The 23,810-nt window shown below is 40.5% G+C and overlaps 1 protein-coding gene across 1 annotated transcript in view; it reads left to right on the top strand.

Moving 5' to 3' along the window:
* LOC125485278 (exostosin-2-like) overlaps positions 1–22,194 on the top strand; it is a 77,089-nt gene extending 54,895 nt beyond the window's left edge. The window contains exon 6 of the mRNA XM_048607364.1: positions 22,075–22,194. Coding sequence (XP_048463321.1) covers positions 22,075–22,194 — 120 coding nt within the window. The remainder of the gene's footprint in view (positions 1–22,074) is intronic.
* Positions 22,195–23,810: the final 1,616 nt, after the last annotated feature.

The following is a 23,810-nucleotide window of genomic DNA, read 5'->3' as shown; positions in this document are numbered from 1 at the left end:
TACTGATTATTATGCCCTCTTGTCACACTGTGAGTGTGGCCTTCAGACAATCATGGGTTGTTTTTCAGAAACGCCCGACGATTACAAGCTTGAGGCAGAGATAAAACGCCAACCATCACCTAATTCTGACTATACCCCACCTATTATAACTAACAATGAGACAACCCTGAAGGCTGCAGATAATTTCACCTATCTTGAAAGTACAATCTACATAAATATCTGCATTAACAATGAGATAGCAAATAGAATTTCCCAAGTACGTTCAACCTGCCATTTATGCTTGAGTGGACGGAATAAGGTAAAGACCGTGTCCTGATAAAGGGTCTAGGCCCGAAACGTCGACTCTGCTATGTTCTTCCAGCTCCACACTGTATTGACGAGGAACTGAGGTATCAAACTTACATTAAAACTTGCTGTGTACAAAATTGTGAGGATACCAACCTCCATATTAGCCTGTGAGACATGGACTACTGAATGCAGACAAGTAAGCAGCTGGACTGGTTCAACATGAAATGCATTTGTAATATCATGGGCATAAGACAGAGGACCAAATGTGCAACGCAAAGGTACTTGAAAGAACAAAAATGCCTAGATTTAAAGCATTCATTATGAGAACCAGCTCAAAAAATGCGACCAATCCAGTACAGACTGGAAGAATGTTTTTTAAACTTGTTCGTGCAATGTGGGAGTCACTGGCTTAGGCCAGCATTCACAACCTGTCCCTGATTACCTGGACACCCTAGTGGTGAGTTGCTTTCATTAATTGATGCAAGGCTAGGGGTGTTGAGACACCCATGGTGTTATTAGGAAGGGGAATTCCAGGATTTTGGCCCGCAACATAGTTATAGAGTCATACAAATATACAGCACGGAAACAGACCCTTCGGTCCAAATTGGCAATGTCGACTAGATATTCTATATAAATCTAGCCCCATTTGCCAGCATTTGGCCCATATCCCTCTAACCCTTCCTATTCATATACCCATCCAGATGCCTTTTAAATGTTGTAATCGTACTAGGCTCCGCTACTTCCTCTGGCAGCTCATTCCATACACACACTACCTGCTGCGTGAAAAAGTTGCTCTTTACATCCCTTTTATATCTTTCCCCTCGCACCTTAAACCTATGCCCTCTAGTTTTGGACTCCCCCACTCCAGGGAAAAGGCCTTGCCTGTTTACTCTATCCATGCCCATCATGATTTCATAAACATTTATAAGGTCACCCCTTAGCCTCCGACGCTCCAGGAAAAACAGCCCCAGCCCATTCAGCCTCTCCCTTTGGATCAAACCCTGCAACACTGGCAAGATCCTTGTAAATCTTTTCTAAACCCTTTCAAGTTTCAGAACATCCTTCCTATAGCAGGGAGAATTGTACATAATACTCCAAAAGTGGTCTAACCAATGTCCTGTACAGCTGCAACATGACCTCCCAACTCTTGTACTCAGTGCACTGACCAATAAAAGCAAGCATACCAAACGCTGCCTTCACTATCCTGTCTACCTGCAACTCCACTTTCAAGGAACTATGAATCTGCACTCCAAGCTCTTTGTTCAGCAACACTTCCTAGGACCTTACCATTAAGTGAATAAGTCCTGCCCTGATTTGCCTTTCCGAAATGCAGCACTTCACATTTATATAATTAAACTCCATCTGCCACTCCTCGGCCCATTGGCCCATCTGCAAACTTACTAACTATACCTCCTGTGTTCACGTCCAAATCATTTATATAAATGACAAAAAGTAGTGGACCCAGCACCAATCCCACCACTCCAGCGTCCACATACAGAGCTGTGTCAGGAATCTGTTTAAATGAGCAATAACACACTGCAACACTCCAGAGCTGCTCAAAAACGAAGAGGAACACCTATACAAAGTCTGTATGAAGAATGGGTATCCCAATAGTTCGTCTGCCGATGCCTGGCAAATAAACAACACCAAGAAGACACTGTACGCCCCAACACATTGACCACCCTACCCTATATTAAAAACACATCAGAACTGACTACAAGACTCCTACAACTTCTTGGAATAAGGATAGCACACAAACCAACAGCCGCACTTCGCCCGTTACTCTCACCAGGCACCTCCACATCATGACTCTCAAAGACAAAAGACCCCATACCCACACAGAGCAGGACAAATGTGATATACAAAATACCATGCAGCAACTGTGAGAAACACCACATAGGACAGACGGGCAGGAAACTCGCCACCAGGATACAGGGACACCAACTTGCAGAAAAATGGTACAACCAACTCTCCCTGGTTTCAGCACACTCCGACATGGAAGGATATCAGTTTAACTGGGACAAAGTTGCAGTACTTGGACAAGTACTTGGGTGGCACGGTGGCTCAGTGGTTAGCACTACTGCCTCACAGCGCCAGGGACCTGGGTTCGATTCCACCCTCGGGCGACTGTCTGTGTGGAGTTTGCACATTGTCCCAGTGTCTGCATGGGTTTCCTCCGGGTGCTCCGGTTTCCTCCCAGAGTCCAAAGATGTGCAGGTTAGTTGGATTGGCCATGCTAAATTGCCCATAGTGTTCAGGGATGTTTAGGTTAGGGGGATGGGTCTGGGTGGGATGTTCTAAGGGTCAGTGTGGACTTGTTGGGCTGAAGGGCCCGTTTCCACAGTGTAGAGATTCTATGATCTATGATCTATGATCAAAACAAAGACAAGCACAAGAATTCCTGGAGATCTGGTTTTCAACCACCTTTGGGATAAACAAACATGTTGAAACAGACCCCGCCTACATTCCACAATGGTACAGAACCGGAAACAAGACTACATAACAGACCGGAGCATGTAAATCAGAGCAGGACAGAACAAAAGCGCTTCAGCGGACGCTAGACAGTACTGAAGATGTCACCTAGAAGGGAGACAAAACGTCTACATGAAAGCCAGTCAGCTTGGCGAACCAACCAACAACTCCAGAGAATTTAATGTTTTAAGGCTCATTACACCCTGGGTTTGAACCTGACAGCCGAGGTCTAATTTTCTTGTGCTCTGATGATTTTGTAAAACAGAATCTGCAAAAGCTCCTTGTGAAATGTTGAAATACAATACAAGTATTAGATGTCGGTTTAGTTTGAATTGTAGACCTTGCAGCAGCAGTAGCAACTAGATGTTGGCTATCATAGACATCTACTTCTGCAATCCCAGATGCTTGTGCCAGTAAAAACAGTTAGCATCGATACTAATATTAATCCCTTAAGTTCTGGCAAAGCTATTACCGTTGTCAAGCAAAGCGCAACAAAATAGGAATAACTGCATGTTCTTGAAATTACTTACCTTCCACGGTGTTTAAAGCACAAAATTGTAGAACTGTATCGCGTAAATTCAGAGTGGTCAGTGGCTAAAGAAAGCTGTAATGAGAGCAAATTTAAAGGTTTATTCCTGTCCTGAAGGAGAAAGAAATGAATGAGGAAGTAAGATTTCTGGGGTTAGAAGTGACTTCTTGTGCCAAATACAGAGGTGCAAGAGATCCATTTGGGGAAATAATGTCTGTGCCAAAAATACATCTGAAAGACAGTCACCCGGGCCTGCCAAACACTTGCGGTGCTCACGAGTTCCATTTGATATTTTAACCATGCATCTTCCTTACTAGATTTGTAAAAACAACTAGTGGAACTGGAGCTAGACCTGCTTTGCTTGAAATTTTTCAGTGTTGAGGCAGCAGCCCTTAATTAAAAGCAGTTTTAAGCAAAAATTGAAAATGATTTAATTTGAAGCCAATGGAATTGGAATACTTTCCCCAAGTCCATGTAATCATGCCCAACTCTGTTGTTGCTTCAGACCTCCCTCCCTTCTTTCCAGGCTTTACACATGAACTATCCTTTACAAGGCAAGTGAGTTGACATTCCCCTTACCTTCCTTGTCAGCCTTCTGCAGGGACCATTCCCTCCGGGACACCCTAGTCCACTCTTCCTTCACTCCCAAAATCCCCCCAACAGCCCCACGATACCTTCCCCTACAACCGCAGAAGGTGTAACACCTGTCCGTTTACTTCCTCCGTCCTCAGTATCCAAGGGCCCAAACACCCCTTCCAGGGGAAGCAGCACTTTACCTGCACTTCACACAATCTAGTCTCTGAATTTGCTGCTCACAATGTGGCCTCCTCTACATTGGGAAACCGAAGTGTAGACTGAGTGACTGCTTTGCAGAACACCTACGTTCTGTCCACCAGAAAGACCCTGAGCTTCCAGTTGCCTGTCACTTCAACATATTGTATCCTGGCCAACATCTTTGTCTCGGGCTTACTGCAGCACTCCAGTGAAGCTCAGCGCAAGCTAGAAGAACAACATCTTATTTTCTGCCAGGGGACTCTGCAGCCTTCTGGACTCAATATACAGTTCAACAGCTTTAGGACCTGAGCTCTCCCGTGTCCTTACCCCAACCGTCAAACACCACGCCTTGTTATCACATAGTCTGCTATTGCACACCACCAACTGTTAATCACTAACAGTCCCCATTAAAAGCTATTCACTCTCTGAGCCAAATCATCATCTATTCCTTTTATTGTCCAGCTGCTGTTCTGTCTCTTTGGGCTCTATCCCCACACATTGTTTGCTCCTTACACCCTCAACCCATTTTATCTTCTGCACATAAACTGAAATTTTCCTAGCTGACATCATTTTGAGAAAGGGCCACTTGACCCAAAACATTAACTCTGATTTCTGTTCGCAGATGCTGCCAGACCTGTTACGCTTTTCCAGCAATTTCTGTTTTTGTTTGTGAGCTGATATTCATATTTTTAGAATCAGCAAGCTATTTATGGAGGCATGACTTGTGCTGGCAGTTCACCCAAATAATGTTAAATTAGCCCAGAGTTTCAATTGACTTGCCTCCGGCCTCCCAGTTGGAGCATATGCTCTGTTCATGCCATCCATTTCAGGCCTGTAAATGGACTGAAAGAAATTTGAGGCCCTGGTTGTTTAGATCTATGTGTATTTCAAACACTACAAAATTACACACATTGGCAGTACAAAGTCTGATTGCAGTTTCTAGTCTTCTCTAAACTTTGCCACAGTACCCTTGTTTATAAATACTAAGGCCCTGAAATTACTCTGTGGTACATTAACAGATCAACGCTTAAATGCTTATCTGAAATTCCTCTGTTATTTGGCAAAGATGTTAAGCCATTTATTTCAACTTAGTTGATGTTACTTTTAAAATGGTAGACCGAATTTGATTATTTACATGCTTGTACTCGATATGATAATTTTAGAATAAAATTATTGAAACTGTAACCCATAATGTGCTTTGACTAGCAATGGTCTTAAAAACTGGGCTGACACTACTTCCTCTGCCTTACATTGCAGGCACAGGACTGTAAACACAATCATTACGTAAATACATTTTTTTGATTTCTAATAATTACAACTCTCTATCAATTGCATTAATTACCATTTTAACTTCCTCCGTTTTGACTACTTGAATTTATATGTAAACAGTAATGTCAGATTCTTAATGATTTTATGCACTATTCAGATCAGGGTTCTAAATCTGATCTGAAGTAGGAATGAACTCTGACTCCTTGTGGTTATAGTCACTTCTAACCTCCAATCAATCTTTCTTTCCAAACCTTTCTTATCTCCCTAATTTGATTGATAATAGTATGGTCAGTGCTCTTCTGAACTTTCCTCTTCAGCCTGATACTCCCTTCTCTTCATCCTGATACTCCCCTTTCTTCGTCCTGATATTCAAAATATTCTATTCGACACACTGTTCCTCCTCCTTGCGTCCTCAGCTGTATAAAATCAAGGCTCCTTGCACTATCTCATTTTTAACTCATTCTTTCCCTCAATCCCAAAATTGGAGCTCCTTCATTCCTGTTTCTTCTTTTGCGATCACAGCAGTTTGACTTGTTATTTCTTCTCAATTGAAATTTTCAAACTAATGCGACTTTCTGATGAGTTGAATACAACACCCTCACGGATTTGAGTTTGAGAGTAATGGGATCACAGAAGTCAAATTAGAATTATACTGGGTTACTGTGGGCTAAGAACCAAGTCCCTCTGTGGACTGAAGTATGTTACAGTAAACCTGATTTGGTAAGCGACTGTCAATTCTACTTTTGCAGTTTAGTTAATTAAAGAGAGGCCAAAACAAATGCATTAGAGCCGTGAGTCCCACTAGCATAGAGGTTTATTGAGATGTGTACACATGGTAGCTGAGTAATAATGGCACTGGGTTAGTAATTCAGAAGACTAAACTAATTTCCAGGGGACTTGTGTTAGAATCTAACTAGCAGATAGTGAAATTTGAATTTAATAAATTCTGGATTAAAACTTGCCTAACGGTGACAATGTAATAATTGTTAATCGTTGTAAAAGCCCATCTGGTTCACTGATGTCCTTTTAGGGAAGGAAATATGCCAATCCGATCCCATTCTTATCTGGTCTGGCGTGCATATGACTGCAGACGTACAGGAATTTGGTTGTTTCTTAACTGCCCTCTGAAACGAACCACTTAGTTGTATCATATGGTTATAAAATCTAAACAAAGGAATGAAACTGGATGGATCATCTGACATTGACCTAGGCACTGGAAACAATAACTGCAGACACAGCCTTACTGGCTCTACAGAGATCACCTGGGGGCATTTGTCAGAATTGGACTGCTGTCCCAATGATGAGTCAAGCAGTAGCCACCCATAGCCATGCTCATGGAATCATACCTTACAAACAATGTCCCAGACACCACCATTACCATTCTTGGTTATGTTCTGTCTCATTAGCAGGACAGGCATAGCAGAGGTGTTGTATAGTTGTATACAGTCAGGAGGGAGTAGACCTGGAAGTCCTCAACATTGCTTCCAGAACCCATGAGGTCTCATGACATCAGGTTAAACATGGACTAGGAATGCACTTCTTGATTACCTTGCACCCTCACCTAATGAGTTAATAATCCTGTATGTTGAACACCTTGGAGGAAGCACTGAGGGTGGAAAGGGCACAAAATATATGGGTGTGGCACTGCAATGTCCAAAAGTACTAGACTCAATCTATAGTAGGTGGTGAGGGAAAATCTTCATGACCTCATCCTCTCAAATCTATTAATGGCATGTGCTTCTCATGACAGTATTGATAAAAGTGACCACTACACAGTTCTTTTGGAGAGGTAGTTTATGAAATATTGCCAATAAAGTAGTGGAGCAGGAAACCTTAACAGATTTCAAGAAGGAGCTAAACAGGTTCATGTCAAGGGTTCCAACGTTATTAAAATTGCACTCTGAAGCACTGATTGATGGAACAACAGATTTCTCCTACCTAACATTGTTCATCTTAAGAATTATTGATAAATTGTTAAGAACCACTCTCCCAGAACTCTGTCATCACTGTCTCAATCCACAAAGTCACTCTACAGATCCTAGACTGAGTTCTTTGAGGAATGTTCTGTGTGTTTTTTTTTTGTTGAATTCCTTTTTATTTTGCTGGTTTGGGTGTTTTTTCTTGTTTCATTCTTTATTTCTTCCCATTTCAGGTGGATAGTTTCTTTGTAGTCATTCAAACCTCACCAGAACCCTTTTTTTTTGTTTATTTTACCCATTACCACATACTTTAAATTTTGTGACACCTCTTATCAATTGATCTCTCGCCCTCCATTCTATCACAGACCATACTGTTTGTTCTTCCTTGCTTTACCCACCTCACAACCCCTTCATTTCCTTAAAACCTATTACATTTTTATTTTTCCTGCATTCTGATGAAGGGTTAGTGACCTAAAATGCCAACTGTTAAATTCAATTTTTCCTCCATGAATGCTCTCTCACCTTAGTATTTTCAGCATCTTCTGCACCTCATTCCTATTTCCAGCATCTGTATTGTCTTGCTGTTGTACCATTTCCCATCTAGTTGTTTTTCAATTATTAAACATAACTTAGTAATTTTGCTCTAGATGCTTGTGTATGCGCTCATATGTTTGAATATAAATTGAAACAAGATTTTAAAATAAAAATTGACTTCAATTTGACTAAAAGGCTGACTGGTTGTGTCAAATTTGTCGAAGTTTGTTAGAATAAGATTTAAAACCTTCTGTAAAATTTTCTTTATTCTGATCTGAGAGGATGCCTGTTGGTATCCATCTTAATTGTCATGGATATAGAACAGGTATTCAGATTTGTTGCTACTTATCCATTTTTCATGTACAATAATTTCTCAGTCATTGCATCCTCCCGAGTTACAGGAAGTGCTACAATATCTTTACAAAAATATACTGATTAAATTAAAACACTGTGTGAATAAAAGTTCTTAAGGTTAATGTCAATCTAGTGGTTATTGAGAGCTTCTGGGGGGAACAGTTAGAAGACGAATAGTAAGAAATATGAATTACAAGAATTTCTCTCTCTGACTGAAAACAGATTTTGCGTGTCTGCCGATGATGTATTGCATTCTGACAGTACTTCATAAATCCTCCAGTGGATTGTGCTTTGAAAGAATGTTTCGGTCTTGAGTCAAAGTGTAGTGGAGTATGCATTTATCATGTGACATGGTTAGAAATGTCCATTTGAAGAGAGAGTGAAAAATGGTTGGTATCTATTAGCACAACCTATTTTTACTTCTTGGGACAACTTGACACAGGCATTTTGTGTAAGGGGGGAACATTTCAACCCATATTGATGGACCAACTCTTTGAGAGATTCAGATTATATATTCATTTTATTAGTACAAGGATGCAGGAATAATGCTAAGAAAGTTTTAAGAATTTTTCAGCCTTTACTCCAAAATTCAGACATTTTTAATGCTGTTTATGTCATGTTAAATTGAGTATCTTATGGCTGCACTTAAATGTTAATGTCTATGAATGCTTACGTATACTTCCTCAAGGTTAAAAACTGTGGTATCTAATAAAGAAACTGACATGTGGTACTTCTCTGGAAATCCTTAGGTTGTATCTCTTCAGGATAAGCCAAGAGCAGTTTTTTGAGCTTGGGCTAGTGGATCTAGCCTAGTGGATCTCTAAGCACATTCAAAAGCATGTTTCTGCCTTCATTTTGAGAAATTTAACAGCTAACTAGTTGCCAGTAGTAAATTGAAGAGAATGAACAACAATACATTAAAACAAAACATTTAAAGAAATGAGGGAGTGTGCAGTTAATATTATCTTTTAGTTTAGATTCTCTCATGTGTCCTTATCACCTATGATGGAAAACATGCCGTCTGTGTACCCCCTCTGTCTGGCTGCTATCCAATCCATTTTAGCTGATAAGACCAGATGAAAAAACTCATCCGGAAAAAGTTCTGAGCACACAAAATTATGGATGCAAACACATCTTCAAGGAGACTTATTAGTGGGGGAGATTCCTTTTCACTTCAGTAGAATTTCACTGGTCATTGTTGTTAACTGTTTGTAGTGCACAGCAGGGGTTAAAATTTTTTTCAGGAGCTGCTTTTCAGTGACTGCCTTTTCATTCTGTCTAACTCATTTATTACTGATGCAGTTATGCAGTAACAACAGTTTCTGCATTCTTGTTGACATATGGTGTATTTGAATTCTCATAAGCAGAATTAGAAGAATTCATCAATATTCTGAGTCAACATTGCATTAACTTTAATGTCTCAACAAGCAAGGAAAGATTTAATTTTCCTATACATACAGTACTTCGTACAAGACAACAAGAATAAGTTAGCAACGAAAATTTCTTCTCAATAACTAATACGCGCTTTTGCACATAAAAGCTGCATTTGTTGAGCCCAAGGACTATACGCAGTATTCTCTAGGGAGACATTTGCAGATGCGCTAGTCAAGGAGATCTATGCGTCTATTTTCCACGTATGCGTAGTTTTGCTAGAGTTCGGGACCTGGGAAAGAACCAGATGAGTTGCGGGGGATGGTTCAAGAGAAATGTGGAGGAACCCCTTTGATTCACTCCTCTGCTGTCACCAGTTGAACACCCCCCTTGCCCAGTCTTCTCCCACCCCACTGTCTGATTTTTCTCTCCACCCACATCGATAGATCCTGAAGATCTTTTCTGCCGTCAAGCCCCAGTTCACTGTCGCGTCCATCTCTGCATGTGCACTTTGCACACGATGCAGGGAGTCTAGAGCCATGTACATGCACGGTACCAAGTGAGTACGCAGGCGCAGTTGCCCCTCAGTTTCAGTGTCACGAGTTACTGCTTACGAAAAGCAACAGCTCAGATCACAGCTAATGTGTTTCTATTACTTATGTAGAAAGCTGGAACATTTTAACCAGGCAGTTGCTACCCCTTTTTTCCCCATCTCAATCTCCGGACTTAAATTTAAAGATTAATGCAGTGATCATTGCAGTACAGTACACTACTTCTTTTCCCCTTAGTAACTGCTGAACTTCCTGGAATTTTTATTAAGCAAATGTATTAAGGGATACGGGGCCAAAAGCAAATAGGAGTTAAACCACAGATCAGCTATGATCTCATTGAATGGTGGAACAGGCTTGAAGGGCTGAACGGTCTACTCCTGTTCCATTTAGATAGGTTCATATCAGCAGCAAGCATGGAAGAGGACCGGCCAGCTCTTATAATTCCCTCCTATTCTATTCATGGGGGTGACTTTTGTCCCACTTGGTCGCCTCTGAGGGTGGATTTTCCTAGTCAATTTGCATTCTGAGTCATAAAGCCCAGAAACAGACAGTTCAGTCCAATCAGTCCATGTTGAACATGATCCCAAACTAAACTAGCCCCACCTGCCTGCCCCTGGCCCAGATTCCTCCAAACTTTTCCTCTTCATGTACTTATCCAAATGTCTATTGAATATTGTAATTGTGCACACACCCACCACTTCCTCAGGAAGTTCATTCCACAGACAAACCACCCTCTGTAACAAAAAAAATTGCCCCTCCCATCTTTTTTGAATCTCTCTCTACAGCAGTACTCAAGGCCCTGCTATTAATTGTCTAAGACCTACCCCTGTTTGTGAGACAAATTTTCTCACTGCCTCCATCTGTTTTGAATGTCGAACAACAGTTTATTTAAATACTTGAAATCTAAAGCTTAACTGCTTGTAAGGAACTCAAAAAGCAAAAAACTCAAAAAAAGACTTGGATCTGAAAATTTCCAACTACATGCAAGTGATGCTGTTCTATATGACTTCTTTGATACATTTTATACCATTATTTCCCTTCCTCTTCTGAAACCATTGGATGCAGTTCCAAAGATAATGCCTGCCATCTGATACCTCACCGCAGCACTGGCTTCTGCATCTGCTCAGGCAAGGAAATATGTGTTGGCAGCTGCTTTATCATGTTGGGCTTTGAAGCCAAGCTTGATCCTGGCTTCGCTCACCTGGTGTTACTGGACAGTCAATTAAAACTGAAACTTATCTTCTTTTTAATCCTACCAACCTCAAGAGATTACTTGTAGCTAAAATCAGGCAATTAATGTGATTTTGTTAGAAAACAAGTGTTTCTATCTAATAGAAGAATCACTGATTAAATTTATGCAGCTACTTTATTATAAATGAATGATAAGTTTAAAGTTGCTACTTAATGTGTATTTTGAGAACATGAGAAATAGAGCCAGGAGTAGGTAATTTGGACTCTCAAACCTGCCGCACTATTCAATAAGAACATGGCTGATCTACCTCTGCCTCAACTCCTCTTGTGTTCTAGCTCCTTATTGCTCCCAACTCGGTGTTCTTTCAAAAATCTATCTCCTTCCACTAAGTACTTTCAGTGATCTAGCCTCTAGCCTGACCCATTTCTCTGGGGTAGAGAATTACAATCATTCACTACCCTCCTGAGAGAAGAAATTCCTTGACATATCAGTTTTAAGTGAGGGCCCTTTTATTCTGTAACTGTGACCCATCATTCGAGATTCCCCCCAGTAGAAACATCTTCTCAATATCTAACCCTTTCTTTAAGATAAACCGCCATTTTTCTAAACTCTAATGAATAAATTTCTAACCTGTTTGACGTTGTTGATAAGTCAATCACTTCATTCCAAGAATCAGCCTAGTGAATTACTTTAGAACTGGGTCCAATGTCACTTTATCCATTTTTAAATATGGGAGTCAAAACTGTACTCCCAGATGTATCATCCCCAACATCCTACACTGTGGCAACAGGATTTCCTTACTTTTAAACTCCAACTCCTAGTGATAAAGCCCAAAATTCCATTTGTTGTCTTGATTACTTGCTGCACCTGCATGATAGCTTTTTTTTTGTTTCATGCACAAGATCACTGATAAATACACTGTTCTGCACTTTTTTAAAGCCTGTCTCCATTTAAATAATTGGTTTTTAATTGTGGCATTGACCGTCTACCAACAGCACATGCCCTGCAGCAGTTCAAGAAGCCAGCTTGCCACATTGTTCTCAAAGGAATCTAGGGATGGGGAATAAATGCCGAATGTAGAATCTACACAAGTGATATTTTTAAAATATTAAATACTCGCAGCTTATCTCTAATTTCAACATTCTGTTTAAACAATTTATGTCTGTTTTCTAGATATATTTTATTAAAAGTGTTTCTTTTTTGAGATGGAAAAGAAATATTTGCTGGTTTTAATAAAAACTGAACGAACTGTGGATGCTGTAAACCAGGAACAAAAACAGAAGTTGCTGGAAAAGCTCAGCAGGTCTGACAACATCTGTGAAGAAAAATCAGAGTTAACATTTCAGGATTGGTGACCCTTCCTCAGAATTGATGGTAGCTAGGAAAGTGTTGGTTTATATGCAGAAGATAGGGTAGGGTGAGGGGGTAAGGAGTAAACGATAGATGGGGATAGAGCCCAAAGAGAGAGAACAGTTAGACAGACAAAGCAGTTGATAACAATCTGTCTAGGAGGGTGAATAGTTGTTAATGGAGACTGTTAGTGGCTAACAATAGGTAGTGTGTAATAGCAGGCTATGTGATACCAAAGCCTGGTGTGTGGGGTAGGGGACTAGGACATGGGAGAGTTCAGGCCCTAAAATTATTGAACTTGATATTGAGCCCGCAGAGCAGCAGGCTCCCCAAGCGGAAAATGAGGCTTTTGTCTTCCAGCTTGCATTGAACTTCACTGGAATACTGCAACAAGCCTGAGACCGAGAGACAGGGAACAGGGTGGTGTGTTAAAGTGGCAGGCAACTGAAAGCTCAGGGTCTTTTTTTTTAACTGGTCTTCCTTTGCTTCCCAGCACAATTCTGTTAAAGATGCAACTATTCATGTTTGGAAGATAGTCAGTTTTGCAAATCCAACACAAATTGTTGTTTATAAAATAACATACTATGGTAAGGTTACAAACAAATAAAGATTTTGGATGATCTATTAATTCAATTTATGATCCTGGACCAGCATCTCCAAAATTAGTTATTATCAGTTATGCATCAGTAACTTTTTTTTATTTAAAGTCGTTGAAGTTTGGGAATTACAAATCCTTGCTGGTAAATGAAAGACACAGATTCCAGGGATTGAACGACCAAACAAAAACTTGCATATATCAAGTCAAAATAGTAAACTAACTCACAATATCCATCTTATACTTTCATCATCCAAAATCAATATGAGGCAAACAAGAATTAACAAGCCAACTATGGTCAAGCACAATACCTTGCACATTAAATATTAGATGTCACCTATACTGTGCAATTATAGAGTCATAGAGTCGCACAGCATGGAAACAGACCCTTCGGTCCAATTAGTCCATGCTGACCATGTTCCCAAACCAAACTAGTCCCTCTTGCCTGTATTTGGCCAACATCTCTCCAAACCTTTCCTATTCATGTACTTATCCAAATGTCTTTCAAATGTTGTAAGTGTACCTGCATCCACCACTTTCTCTGGCAGTTCATTCCTCACATGAACCACTCTGTGTAAAAACAAAAGAGTTGCTGCTCATGTCCTTTTCAAATCTTTCTCCTCTCACCTTAAAATATGCCCCCTAGTTTTGAACTCCCTCACCCTAGGGAAAAGACCCTTGGTATTCACCTTAACTGTGCCCCTTTATAAACCTCTATAAGGTCACCCCTCAACCTCCTACACTCCAGTGAAAAAAGTCCCAGCCTATCTTTATAACTCAAACGTTCCATTCCTGGCAATGTCTTGATAAATTTTTTCTGAACCCTCTCCAATTTAATAACATCCTTCCTATAGCAGGGTGACCAGAGCCACTCACAGTACTCCAGAAGAGTACTCACCAACATCCTGTAGAACCTCAACATGGCATCATAACTCTTATACTCAAAGATCTGACCAATGCTGCCTGGAACCTCTTCCTTGGCTCTTCTGCCAGTTTCCTCCCAGTGGCAATCTATGTCATCACTCTTGTCCTCTTGGCACTTGGTTACCTTCCTCCAGCAAGACGCCTGGATTCTTGTCAGTCACCTCTTACTCTGGTTCCTTCTAAAAATACCTAAACTGATTCCATGACTGCTAGTTTTTACACAGCACCAGTGCACTCCTAATGATCCAGATGGTTGAGCCCATTGAATATTTGAAGGAGAAAAAAAAACAGGCCCAGTAAGGAGTATACATGACTAAAAGCACTGCTGCACAATGTGCATGGGCTACCTCCTGCAACTTGCTAGGGATTGCAGTCATTGAGATATACAGCACGAATACAGACCCTTTAGTCCAACTCGTCCATGCAGACCAGAAATTCTAAATAAATCTAGTCCCATTTGCCGGCATTTGGCCCATATCCCTCTAAACCCTTCATATTCGTACAGCCATTCAGATGCCTTTTAAATGTTGTAATCGTACCAGTCTCCACCACTTCCTCTGGCAGCTCATTCCATACATACGCCACCCTCTTCTTGAAAAAGTTGCCCCTTAGATCCCTTTTAAATCTTTTCCCTCTTGCCTTAAACCTATGCTGTATAGTTTTAGACTCCCCCACCTTGGGGAAAAGACCATGCCTATTTACTGTATCCATGCCCCTCATGATTTTATAAACCTTAATAAGGTGTCTTGCGCTCTCTCTCGCTCTCGCTCTCGCTCTCTCTCTCTCTCTCTCACACACACACACACACACACACACACACACACACACACACACCCCTGCCCCTCCCGCAGGCCCCCTGGGAAAATAGCCCCATAGCCCCATGTAGCTGAAACCCTCCAACCCTGGCAACAACCTTGTAAATCCTTTCTGAACCCTTTCAAGCTTCACAACATCCTTCCTATAACAGGAAGACCAGAACTGCATGCAGTATTTCAATAGTGGCCTAACCAATGCCCTGTCCAGCCATAACATGACCTCCCAACTCCTATACTCAGTGCACTGACCACTAAAGGCAAGCATACCAAACACCACCTTCACTATCCTATCTACCCGTGACTCCACTTGCAAGAACTATGAACCTGCACTCCAGGGCCTCTTTGTTCAGCAACACTCCCCAGGACCTTACCATTAAGTATTATAAGTCCTGCCCTGATTTGCCTTTCCGAAATGCAGCACCTCACATTTATCTAAATTAAACTCCATCTGCCACTCCTTGGCCCATTGGTCCAAATGATCAAGGTCCCGTTGTATTCTGAGATAACCTTCCTTGTCCACTACACCTCCAATTTTGGTGTCATCTGCAAACTTACTAACTATACCTCCTATGTTCACATCCAAATCATTTATATAAATGACTAAAAACAGTGGACCCAGAACCGATATTGTGACACACTGCTGGACACAGGCCTCCATTCGGAAAAACAACCCTCCTCCACCACCACCCTCTGTCTTCTACCTTCAAGCCAGTTCTGTATCCAAATAGCTAGTTCTCCCTGTATTCTATGTGACCTAACCTTGCTAACCAGTCTACCATGAAGAACCTTGTCAAAAACCTTTCTGAAATCTATATAGAATCACATCCACCGCTCTGCCCTCATCAATCCTCTTAGTTATTTCTTCAAAAAACTCAAGTTAGTGAGACATGATTTCCCACGCACAAAGCCATGTTGGCTATCCTTAATCAGTCCTTGCCTTTCCAAATACGTGTAAATCCTGTCCCTCAGGATTCCCTCCAACAGCTTGCCCACCACCAATGTTAGGCTCATTGGTCTATAGTTCCCTGGATTTTCCTTACCACCATCCTTAAATAGTAGCATCCTCCAAATTTCAGCCTTCTAGCACCTCACCTGTGGTTATCGATAATAGAAATATCTCTGCAAGGGGCCCAGTAATCACTTCCCTAGCTTCCCACAGAGTTCTAGGATACACCTGATCGGGTCCCAGAGATTTATCCACCTTTATGCGTTTTGTGGACATCTTTCAAGATGTTGCTATTTATTTCCCCACATTCTGTATCTTCCATATCCTTCTCCACAGTAAATACTGATGCAAAACACTTGTTTAGTATCTCCCCCATCTCCTGCGTTTCCACACATTAGGTGGCCCAATGATCTTTAAGGGGTCCTATTCTCTCCCTAATTGTCTTTTTGTCCTTAAATATTTTTGTAGAATCCCTTTGGATTCTCATTAACCCTATTTGCCAAAGCTATTTCATGTCCCCTTTTTGCCCTCCTGATTTCCCTCTTAAAATACTCCTACTGCCTTGATACTCTTCTAGGGATTCACTCGATCCCTGCTGTCTATACCTGACATATGTTTCCTTCTTATTCTGTACCAAAACCTCAATTTCTCTAGTCATCCAGCATTCCGTACATCTACCAGTCTTGCCCTTCACCCTAACAGGAGCATGCTGCCTCTGGACTCACGTTATCTCATTTTTGAGGGCTTCCCATTTTCCAGTCGTCCCCTTTACTGCAAACATCCGCCCCCAATCAACTTTTGAAGTTCTTGCCTAATACCGTCAAAATTGGCCCTCCTACAATTTAGAACTTTATCTTTTAAATCTGGTCTATCCTTTTCCATCACTATTTTAAAACTAGTAGAATAATGGTCACTGGCTCAAAAGTGCTCCCCCACTGACACCTCAGTCACCTGCCCTGACTTGTTTCCCAACACTAGGTCAAATTTTGCACCTCTAGTAGGTACATCCACATATTGCAGAAGAAAATTTTCTTGTCATCACTTGCCTTTCCAAATACGTGTAAATCCTGTCCCTCAGGATTCCCTCCAACAGCTTGCCCACCACCAATGTTAGGCTCATTGGTCTATAGTTCCCTGGATTTTCGTTACCACCATCCTTAAATAGTAGCATCCTCCAAATTTCAGCCTTCTAGCACCTCTCCATCCAAGCCCTTAACAGTATGGCAGCCCCAGTCTGTGTTTGGAAAGTTAAAATCCCCTACCATAACCACCCTATTATTCTAACAGGTAACTGAGATCTCCTTACAAATTTGTTTCTCAATTTCCTGCTAACTATTGGAGGGGTGGTGTATTGTACAATCCCAATAAGGTGATCATCCCTTTCTTAGTTCTCAGTTCCACCCAAATAACTTCCCAGGAATATCGTCCCTCTGTACAGCCATAATGTTATTCCTAATCAAAAACGCCACTCACCCCTTCTCTCTTGCGCTCTTTTCTATCCTTCCTATAACATTTATATCCTGGAACATTAAGCTGCCAGTCCTGTCCATCCCTGAGCCATGTCCCCAACCATGCCCTGAGTTTATTTGCCTTACCTGTTAGGCCTCTTGCATTGAAATAAGTGCAGTTTAATTTATCAGTCATACCCCGTTCTGTGCTTTGTTCCTGCCTGACCTGACTGTTTGATTTACTCCTTTTCCCAACTGTACCAGTCTCAGACTGATCTCTTTCCTCACTGTCTCCCTGGGTCTCAGTTCCTGGATCTCACCCCCTTTTTACCAGTTTACATCCTCCCGAACAGCTCTAGCAAAACTCCCCACCAGTATATTAGTCCCCTTCCAATTTGGGTACAATCCGTCCTTCTTATACAGGTCACATCTATTCCACAAGAGATGCCAATGATCCAAAAATGTGAATCCCTTCTCTCCTGCACCATCTCCTCAGCCACATGTACATCTCCTGTATCCTCCCATTCCTACTCTTACTAGCTCGTGGCACTGGGAGTAATCCAGATATTACTACCTTCGATGACCTACTTTTAATATTCCTGTCTACCTTGCTGTATTTTCTCCTCAGGAAGAAAAAAGGACGAGATTCTATGTCATTAGTTCCAATGTGTACAATGGCCTCCTGCTGGTCCCTCTCCCCCTTGAGAATATTCTGCACCCTCTCCTTGCCTCCCTACAGCTAGGAACAACACACCATTCTGATGTCTTGCTTTCGGCCGCAGAAACGTCTGTCTGTGCCTCTGACTAGAGAATCCCCTCGTACAATCAATCGCTTGGAACCTGGTGTAGCCCTTGTTACATTAGAACCAGTCACAGTACCAGAAACCTGGCTGTCAGTGCTGCATTTCCCTGGGAGTCCATCACCCCTACAGTCCTTGGCCTTCTCAGGAGAAACCCAGCCCAAGAATAAGCTAAGATAGAATCCAAGAATCTAATTTGTTCTGAAACTAAGTGGAATTTTACAGCTGTTGTCTAGAAATTAGTTGTGTAGTTAATTTCTGGATAAAATTCAAATAGTCTGGACAAAATATAGCGATAATTTTGTGGTACCTGGTACATAACTACACCTTGTATTTTAAATGAAATGTTTGACTTCAAGATTTAATTTCCATCCATCTACTAATGATTTTAAAATTCTTTCCATAAGATTTAATGTACATAGATGGAAAACGGTCGACAATGTCTTGGCCAGTTTCCAGTAAAAGACTTAAGGCAGGAACTACTGGAACTCTTGCTAGAAACATGTTACTTGGCTTGATCCAGGTTTAGGATAATAGCGACCAATCGCAATTTAAAATAAAACCATATAAAAGGCTGATGTGAGGACTCATAAGGCAACCTAAATTTGGGGAGGATATTTTAGAAACCAGCAGTGGATGTCTGAAAGCTAATAGAGGCAGATAATTGATGACGAAAGCAAATTGGCAAGAAATATAAAAATCCAACAGCAAGAGCTTATACAGATATATAAAAGAATGAAATGAAAGAATATTTAAATGAGAGAATATTTAAAAAGAAAGAGAGTAGCTGAAATGCTACTGGGGAATTAATAACAGGGAAATGGCGGATAATTTAAATGAATATCGTGCATCTATCTGCACAATGGAGGATGCTATAAACATCCCATGCAAGGTGCTAATGGGAGGAAAAAGCTTGTAACAGTCTACCATCCAAGACAAAATATTTGACAAACCTACTGAACTAAAGACAGACATTTTGCAAGGACCTGATGGCTTGCATCCAGGGGTTTTAAAGGAAATTTGCTGCAGAGATAGTAGAGGCATTGGTCGAAATATTCCAGACCTCATTAGATTCTGGAAGGCTTCCCGGAGTTTGGAAAATCAATAATGTGCTGGCCCTGTTTGAGAATGGATGGAGACAGAAAGCAGGAGACTATAGACCAGTTAGCCTAACATTTCATGAGGAAAATCATAGATTATTTGTAAGGATGAAATAACAGGAACTGTTTGAAAAGTGTAATGCAATCAAACAGTCATCATGGTTTTGTGAAAGAGAAATCAGATTTACAAATGTGCTAAGGTTCTTTGAGGATGTAACCAGTAGAGTTGATATAGGGTAACTGGTATATGTAGCATATTTGGGTTTCTAGAAGGTATTCAATCAATTTCCACATTGAAGGTGATTGCACAAGACAGGAGCTCACGGTATGGGCTAATATCTTAGCATGCATTGAGCATTGTTTGACACACAGAAGATAGAGTTGGGACTAATGGATCTTTTTCTACTTGGGAAGATGTGGTAAATGGGGTACCACAAGGTTCTAGAGCCTCAGTTTGCTGACCAGACAAAAATAAATGCTCAGGCATGTCGTGATGACAAGAATTTTGGATAAGGATGGATTGAGTGAGTGAGCAAAACTTAGGAAATAGAGTTTAATGTAGGAAAATTAAGGGTAGGAAGAATTCGTAGACAATGACCTTTTTGTGATGAGAACAGTTTTTTGCTGTTAGGTGGAGGATAGATTGTTCGGGAGTCACACCTGAGACACTAGTATTCAGTCACCCTAGGCGGATGGCTAACAGGATACAATAGAAGGGACTAATTGACTGTCTTTGTTGGGGACCGCCTTTGAGCTATAGACCTCTAACAGCAGGTGAGACAGAGCCCCACTACCTGTTGGGATCCTGAGCATTTGGTTTCAAAGCCAGTTACATCTCTACAGCTACCTTTCTGACAAATATTCAAAAAGGCATGAACGTTGTTCTTTATCAGAAACACCCAGGAGAATCTACAGACTGTCGTAGTAACATCAGGAAGTACTCCTTGCAGAAAATGTAACAGCATCTCCCTTTCACTCTGCAAATCAAGTCTGATACCCTATCTGAGTTGCATTTTGGAATACACTACTGACATAAAGAATTTTGATCAGAATGGACTGCAAATACCATATTTTGGAGAAGTACAGATTGCAATTTAATAGCAACTGTTTCCAGAAGAATGTGCTGTTTACATCAGACAATATTTCTGAACTTCAAGACCACTAAGGAACATTGAAATGTATAATCTTTAGTTTACACTCTTAACTGTCTTTCCCAACTTCATATCCGCTACCTTAAGACCTGTCCGGATTTTGCATGCTAGTATGTGTGTGTGTATGTACATCATGGGATTTAGGATGAGTTTGACCTTTTTAACATGGTTTATACTTTTGAGTTTTACAATAGAACCACCTCCTTATTTTTGTTAACTCAAGGACTCTCTGGCTTATTTCTTCATATAATTTTGAAACGGCACATTTAAAAGGAAAATTCAAGCTCTGCTATAACCAACCCTAGGAGTGAAAGAGAAGAATTTTATTCACCCCCGAACTTTGTCATAATAATGTAGATAGCCATAGATGAGCTAATAGTATAATGTATGGAGGTAGGATTAAACTGGTATTTATTAATTTTGGTCTAAAATTACATATGAACCAAAAGTATTTCAATGTTGTTGGTCATTGTGTTATTTCTGTTATATTTTTATTCCATAAATCTCTATCTCATACAGTTTATACCATTTTACACAAAATTGCAATCTTAATTATATAGGGAAGCCTCCATCTTTGGCAGCACAAACCCTGAAGATATTTTTATGATCCTGTTCTTAGTCGTATATCCCACATTGTATCTGAGAACTGAGGAAAATTAATCAGTTGTGGTTGACCGACTTGAAAACCAGACAGCTCATGATCTCAAGTCCGTAACTACATGGTTGAAAGGCTGCAACACAATGCTGCATTAAACTGTAGCACTGCCAGTTCTTCTTTCCCTTTTCCCCACTCCTGCCATTCTCTACGGAGGACTCGTCTGTTCTCAGAGATACAAAAGGCCTAAAAATGTTTAAGAGCTTGCTCTGTCATGCACAAGTTCAAATCTGCTCTTGCCAAAGATTGCTGCATGACCGAGTTCATGTGAGGTTGACTGCAGAACTGTAACTGCATCTTACCGTATGTGTACAAAATCAATCACTCTTAAACAAACACTTCAATTTCTACAAAATTGTGATATCATTGATTAGCTGTGAAGTGAACAGAGGTAAAACAGATACTGGACTTTGGTGCAGCTTTAAAAGAAAGGGCAGACAGCATCTGATATAGGGCATCACTATAGGAACCAGGACTCTGACTCAGAATGAAAGGAAAGTTGTAAAAGGATCCATTATATGCTTTGCAAGTGGACTCTCAAAACAGATTTTTATTGGGCAGTGGCTCCTGCTTTAGTAACCTTTAGACCTTACAGCACTCTGAGGTGCTAGAAAGCACCTTCTTTTGCCTTTGAACTCCCTTCTGTGGCTGCTTGAGCAAAGCTTTGCAATTAAATCCATATATTTTTCTTGGAACACTCTCTCAGCAGGGTGACTATTGTGAGGGAAGCTGATACGTGTTGCAAACGCTGACGTATTTAAAGATGATACCCCAGAGTATTGAAATGTGTAGGATTGAGTTTCAGACACTGCCCATCATGTGTCAGAATATCTCTCAATTTTGTCAATTTAAATTTGACAAATTCCTAAAATGAAGACTTAAAATATTACTCACTTCTAATGAATGTAAATAATAGTGTGCTCATTTAAGAATGACATTCATTTACATCATCTTGGTTTCATAGTGTATAAACTTTGCCTATCTCAAATATTTTATGTATTTGTTTAAGTAATTGTATAACTGACCTACATGCCTAGGTGTTTGAACAATATTTTGACGTGGGTTTTGAAGTTTTTAAAGATGGACTGAATGATGTAAAGCTGGAGAGGTTTAGCGATGAAATTCAGAAGACCAGGAGCATTCCTGTTGGTGAGTAGAAGGGAGGTGTTCAGGGATATAGGTGTACAGAAAATTGCAAAGCGATGGTAGAATAAGGCAATAGAGATAATTATAGACAAGGACAATAACTTAGCAATGAGACCCACTATGTGTAAAGATTTAGCTGTGAGGCCAGAAAAGTTGATTGTCAAATCTTGAAGTGACATGGTATATGTTAAGTTTTCTGCAACTTAGAGACTGAAGCACACAGTGCACTGGAGACAAAGATAATTAACTGAAAGTAAAGTGGAGTTGAGCACTCGGATTTGGGTCACACAGGATGCCAACATTAAATGTATCCTTTCAGTCTGGGGATGGTGGTGGGGTCAAAGACAGGGGCTTGGGTCTTTGCAGTCTTTCAGCTAGAGGAAGTGAAGATTCATCTGGGAATGATTTATTCCAATTTTAAGTACCCCTTTGCAGGGTTACATCCAACTATTGTATTCTACTTTCATTGATAAAAGCTAAGGGTACTTGTTCCCTCTGTATGAAAATCATAATAGAATATTCAAAGTACCCAGTTCCAACATTGAAGCATATGTTATCTTAGAAGCAATTTCCAGTTGTGAATTACTATATGCTGACCTCTTGGATCTTTGTTAAACTAGAGTTCAGAAGACCACTTATTTACATATTAACAGCATTACCTTTTCCCTTTTGCTGAAGTCTTCAATTATGCAGTTGATGTTTCCAGACGTATTCATTGCTCTCCTGGCCATTCTTTCATCTTCCACTCTCCATGGTATATCAAGTCCTGTTGCCTCACATCTTGTAATCAATGTCTTTGGGGGAAAATGCAGTCTAAAAGCTTAGTTATTGCAGTTGTTGAGTCAGAATGACTTTTAAGACCTTATCACAAAGGCTGGAAAATTCCTTGGTACTGGCCCCACTTTGCTGCTTAAAGGTAACCGAAATTCCATTTACACAAACAAACAGGGCTTCTGATGCACTTCTGGAAAAATTATAGACTAGAGTACTGGTTGATGAAGTACGAAAGTAGAATACTACAAGTGATGGAAATCTAAAATTAAAACAGAAAATTCAGATTAGAAATGCCCTGCAGGTCTGGTGACCTCTGTGGAGAGAACCAGAGTTGATGTTTCAGATCAATGACCTTTCATCAGAACTCTCATACTGTCAATATACTGAGAAGAGATCTGAGACTTGTTCAGGATAGGCAGAAAAGCAGAGTTAAGACCAGAATCAAATCAGAATGGTCTAATCGAGTAATGAAACAAGCTTGATGGACCGAAAGGCCCACTTCTGCACCTATTTCTTAAGCTCTTATAAACAGTTCATCCAAAATTCTGCTGCTAAGTTTCCCTCACTGATCACCCATGTGCTTATTGGTTTCCTTGTGGGCTTATTCCTCCCTATCTCTGTTCTACAATTCTCCAAGAACTTTGTTGCTTGAAATCTGACCTTTGTGCATTTTGAGAAATCTCTTTCTCCTCATAGGTGACTGGGATTAGCTTTTCTATATTATATTTCTTTGCATCTTTATTTAAAATCCTCCTTAAAAACCACCGTTCTCACAATTTCTTTTTGCCCTCCTATTATCTCCTCCTTTGAGTCACTGTTGGTTCTGTTTTGACTGATTACCTGGTAATATTTC

This window comes from Rhincodon typus, chromosome 17, assembly GCF_021869965.1.
Source record: "Rhincodon typus isolate 14 chromosome 17, sRhiTyp1.1, whole genome shotgun sequence".
Lineage (NCBI taxonomy): Eukaryota > Metazoa > Chordata > Chondrichthyes > Orectolobiformes > Rhincodontidae > Rhincodon > Rhincodon typus.
Note: the sequence above shows the minus strand (reverse complement) of the source record. Positions and strands in the feature narration are given on the sequence as shown.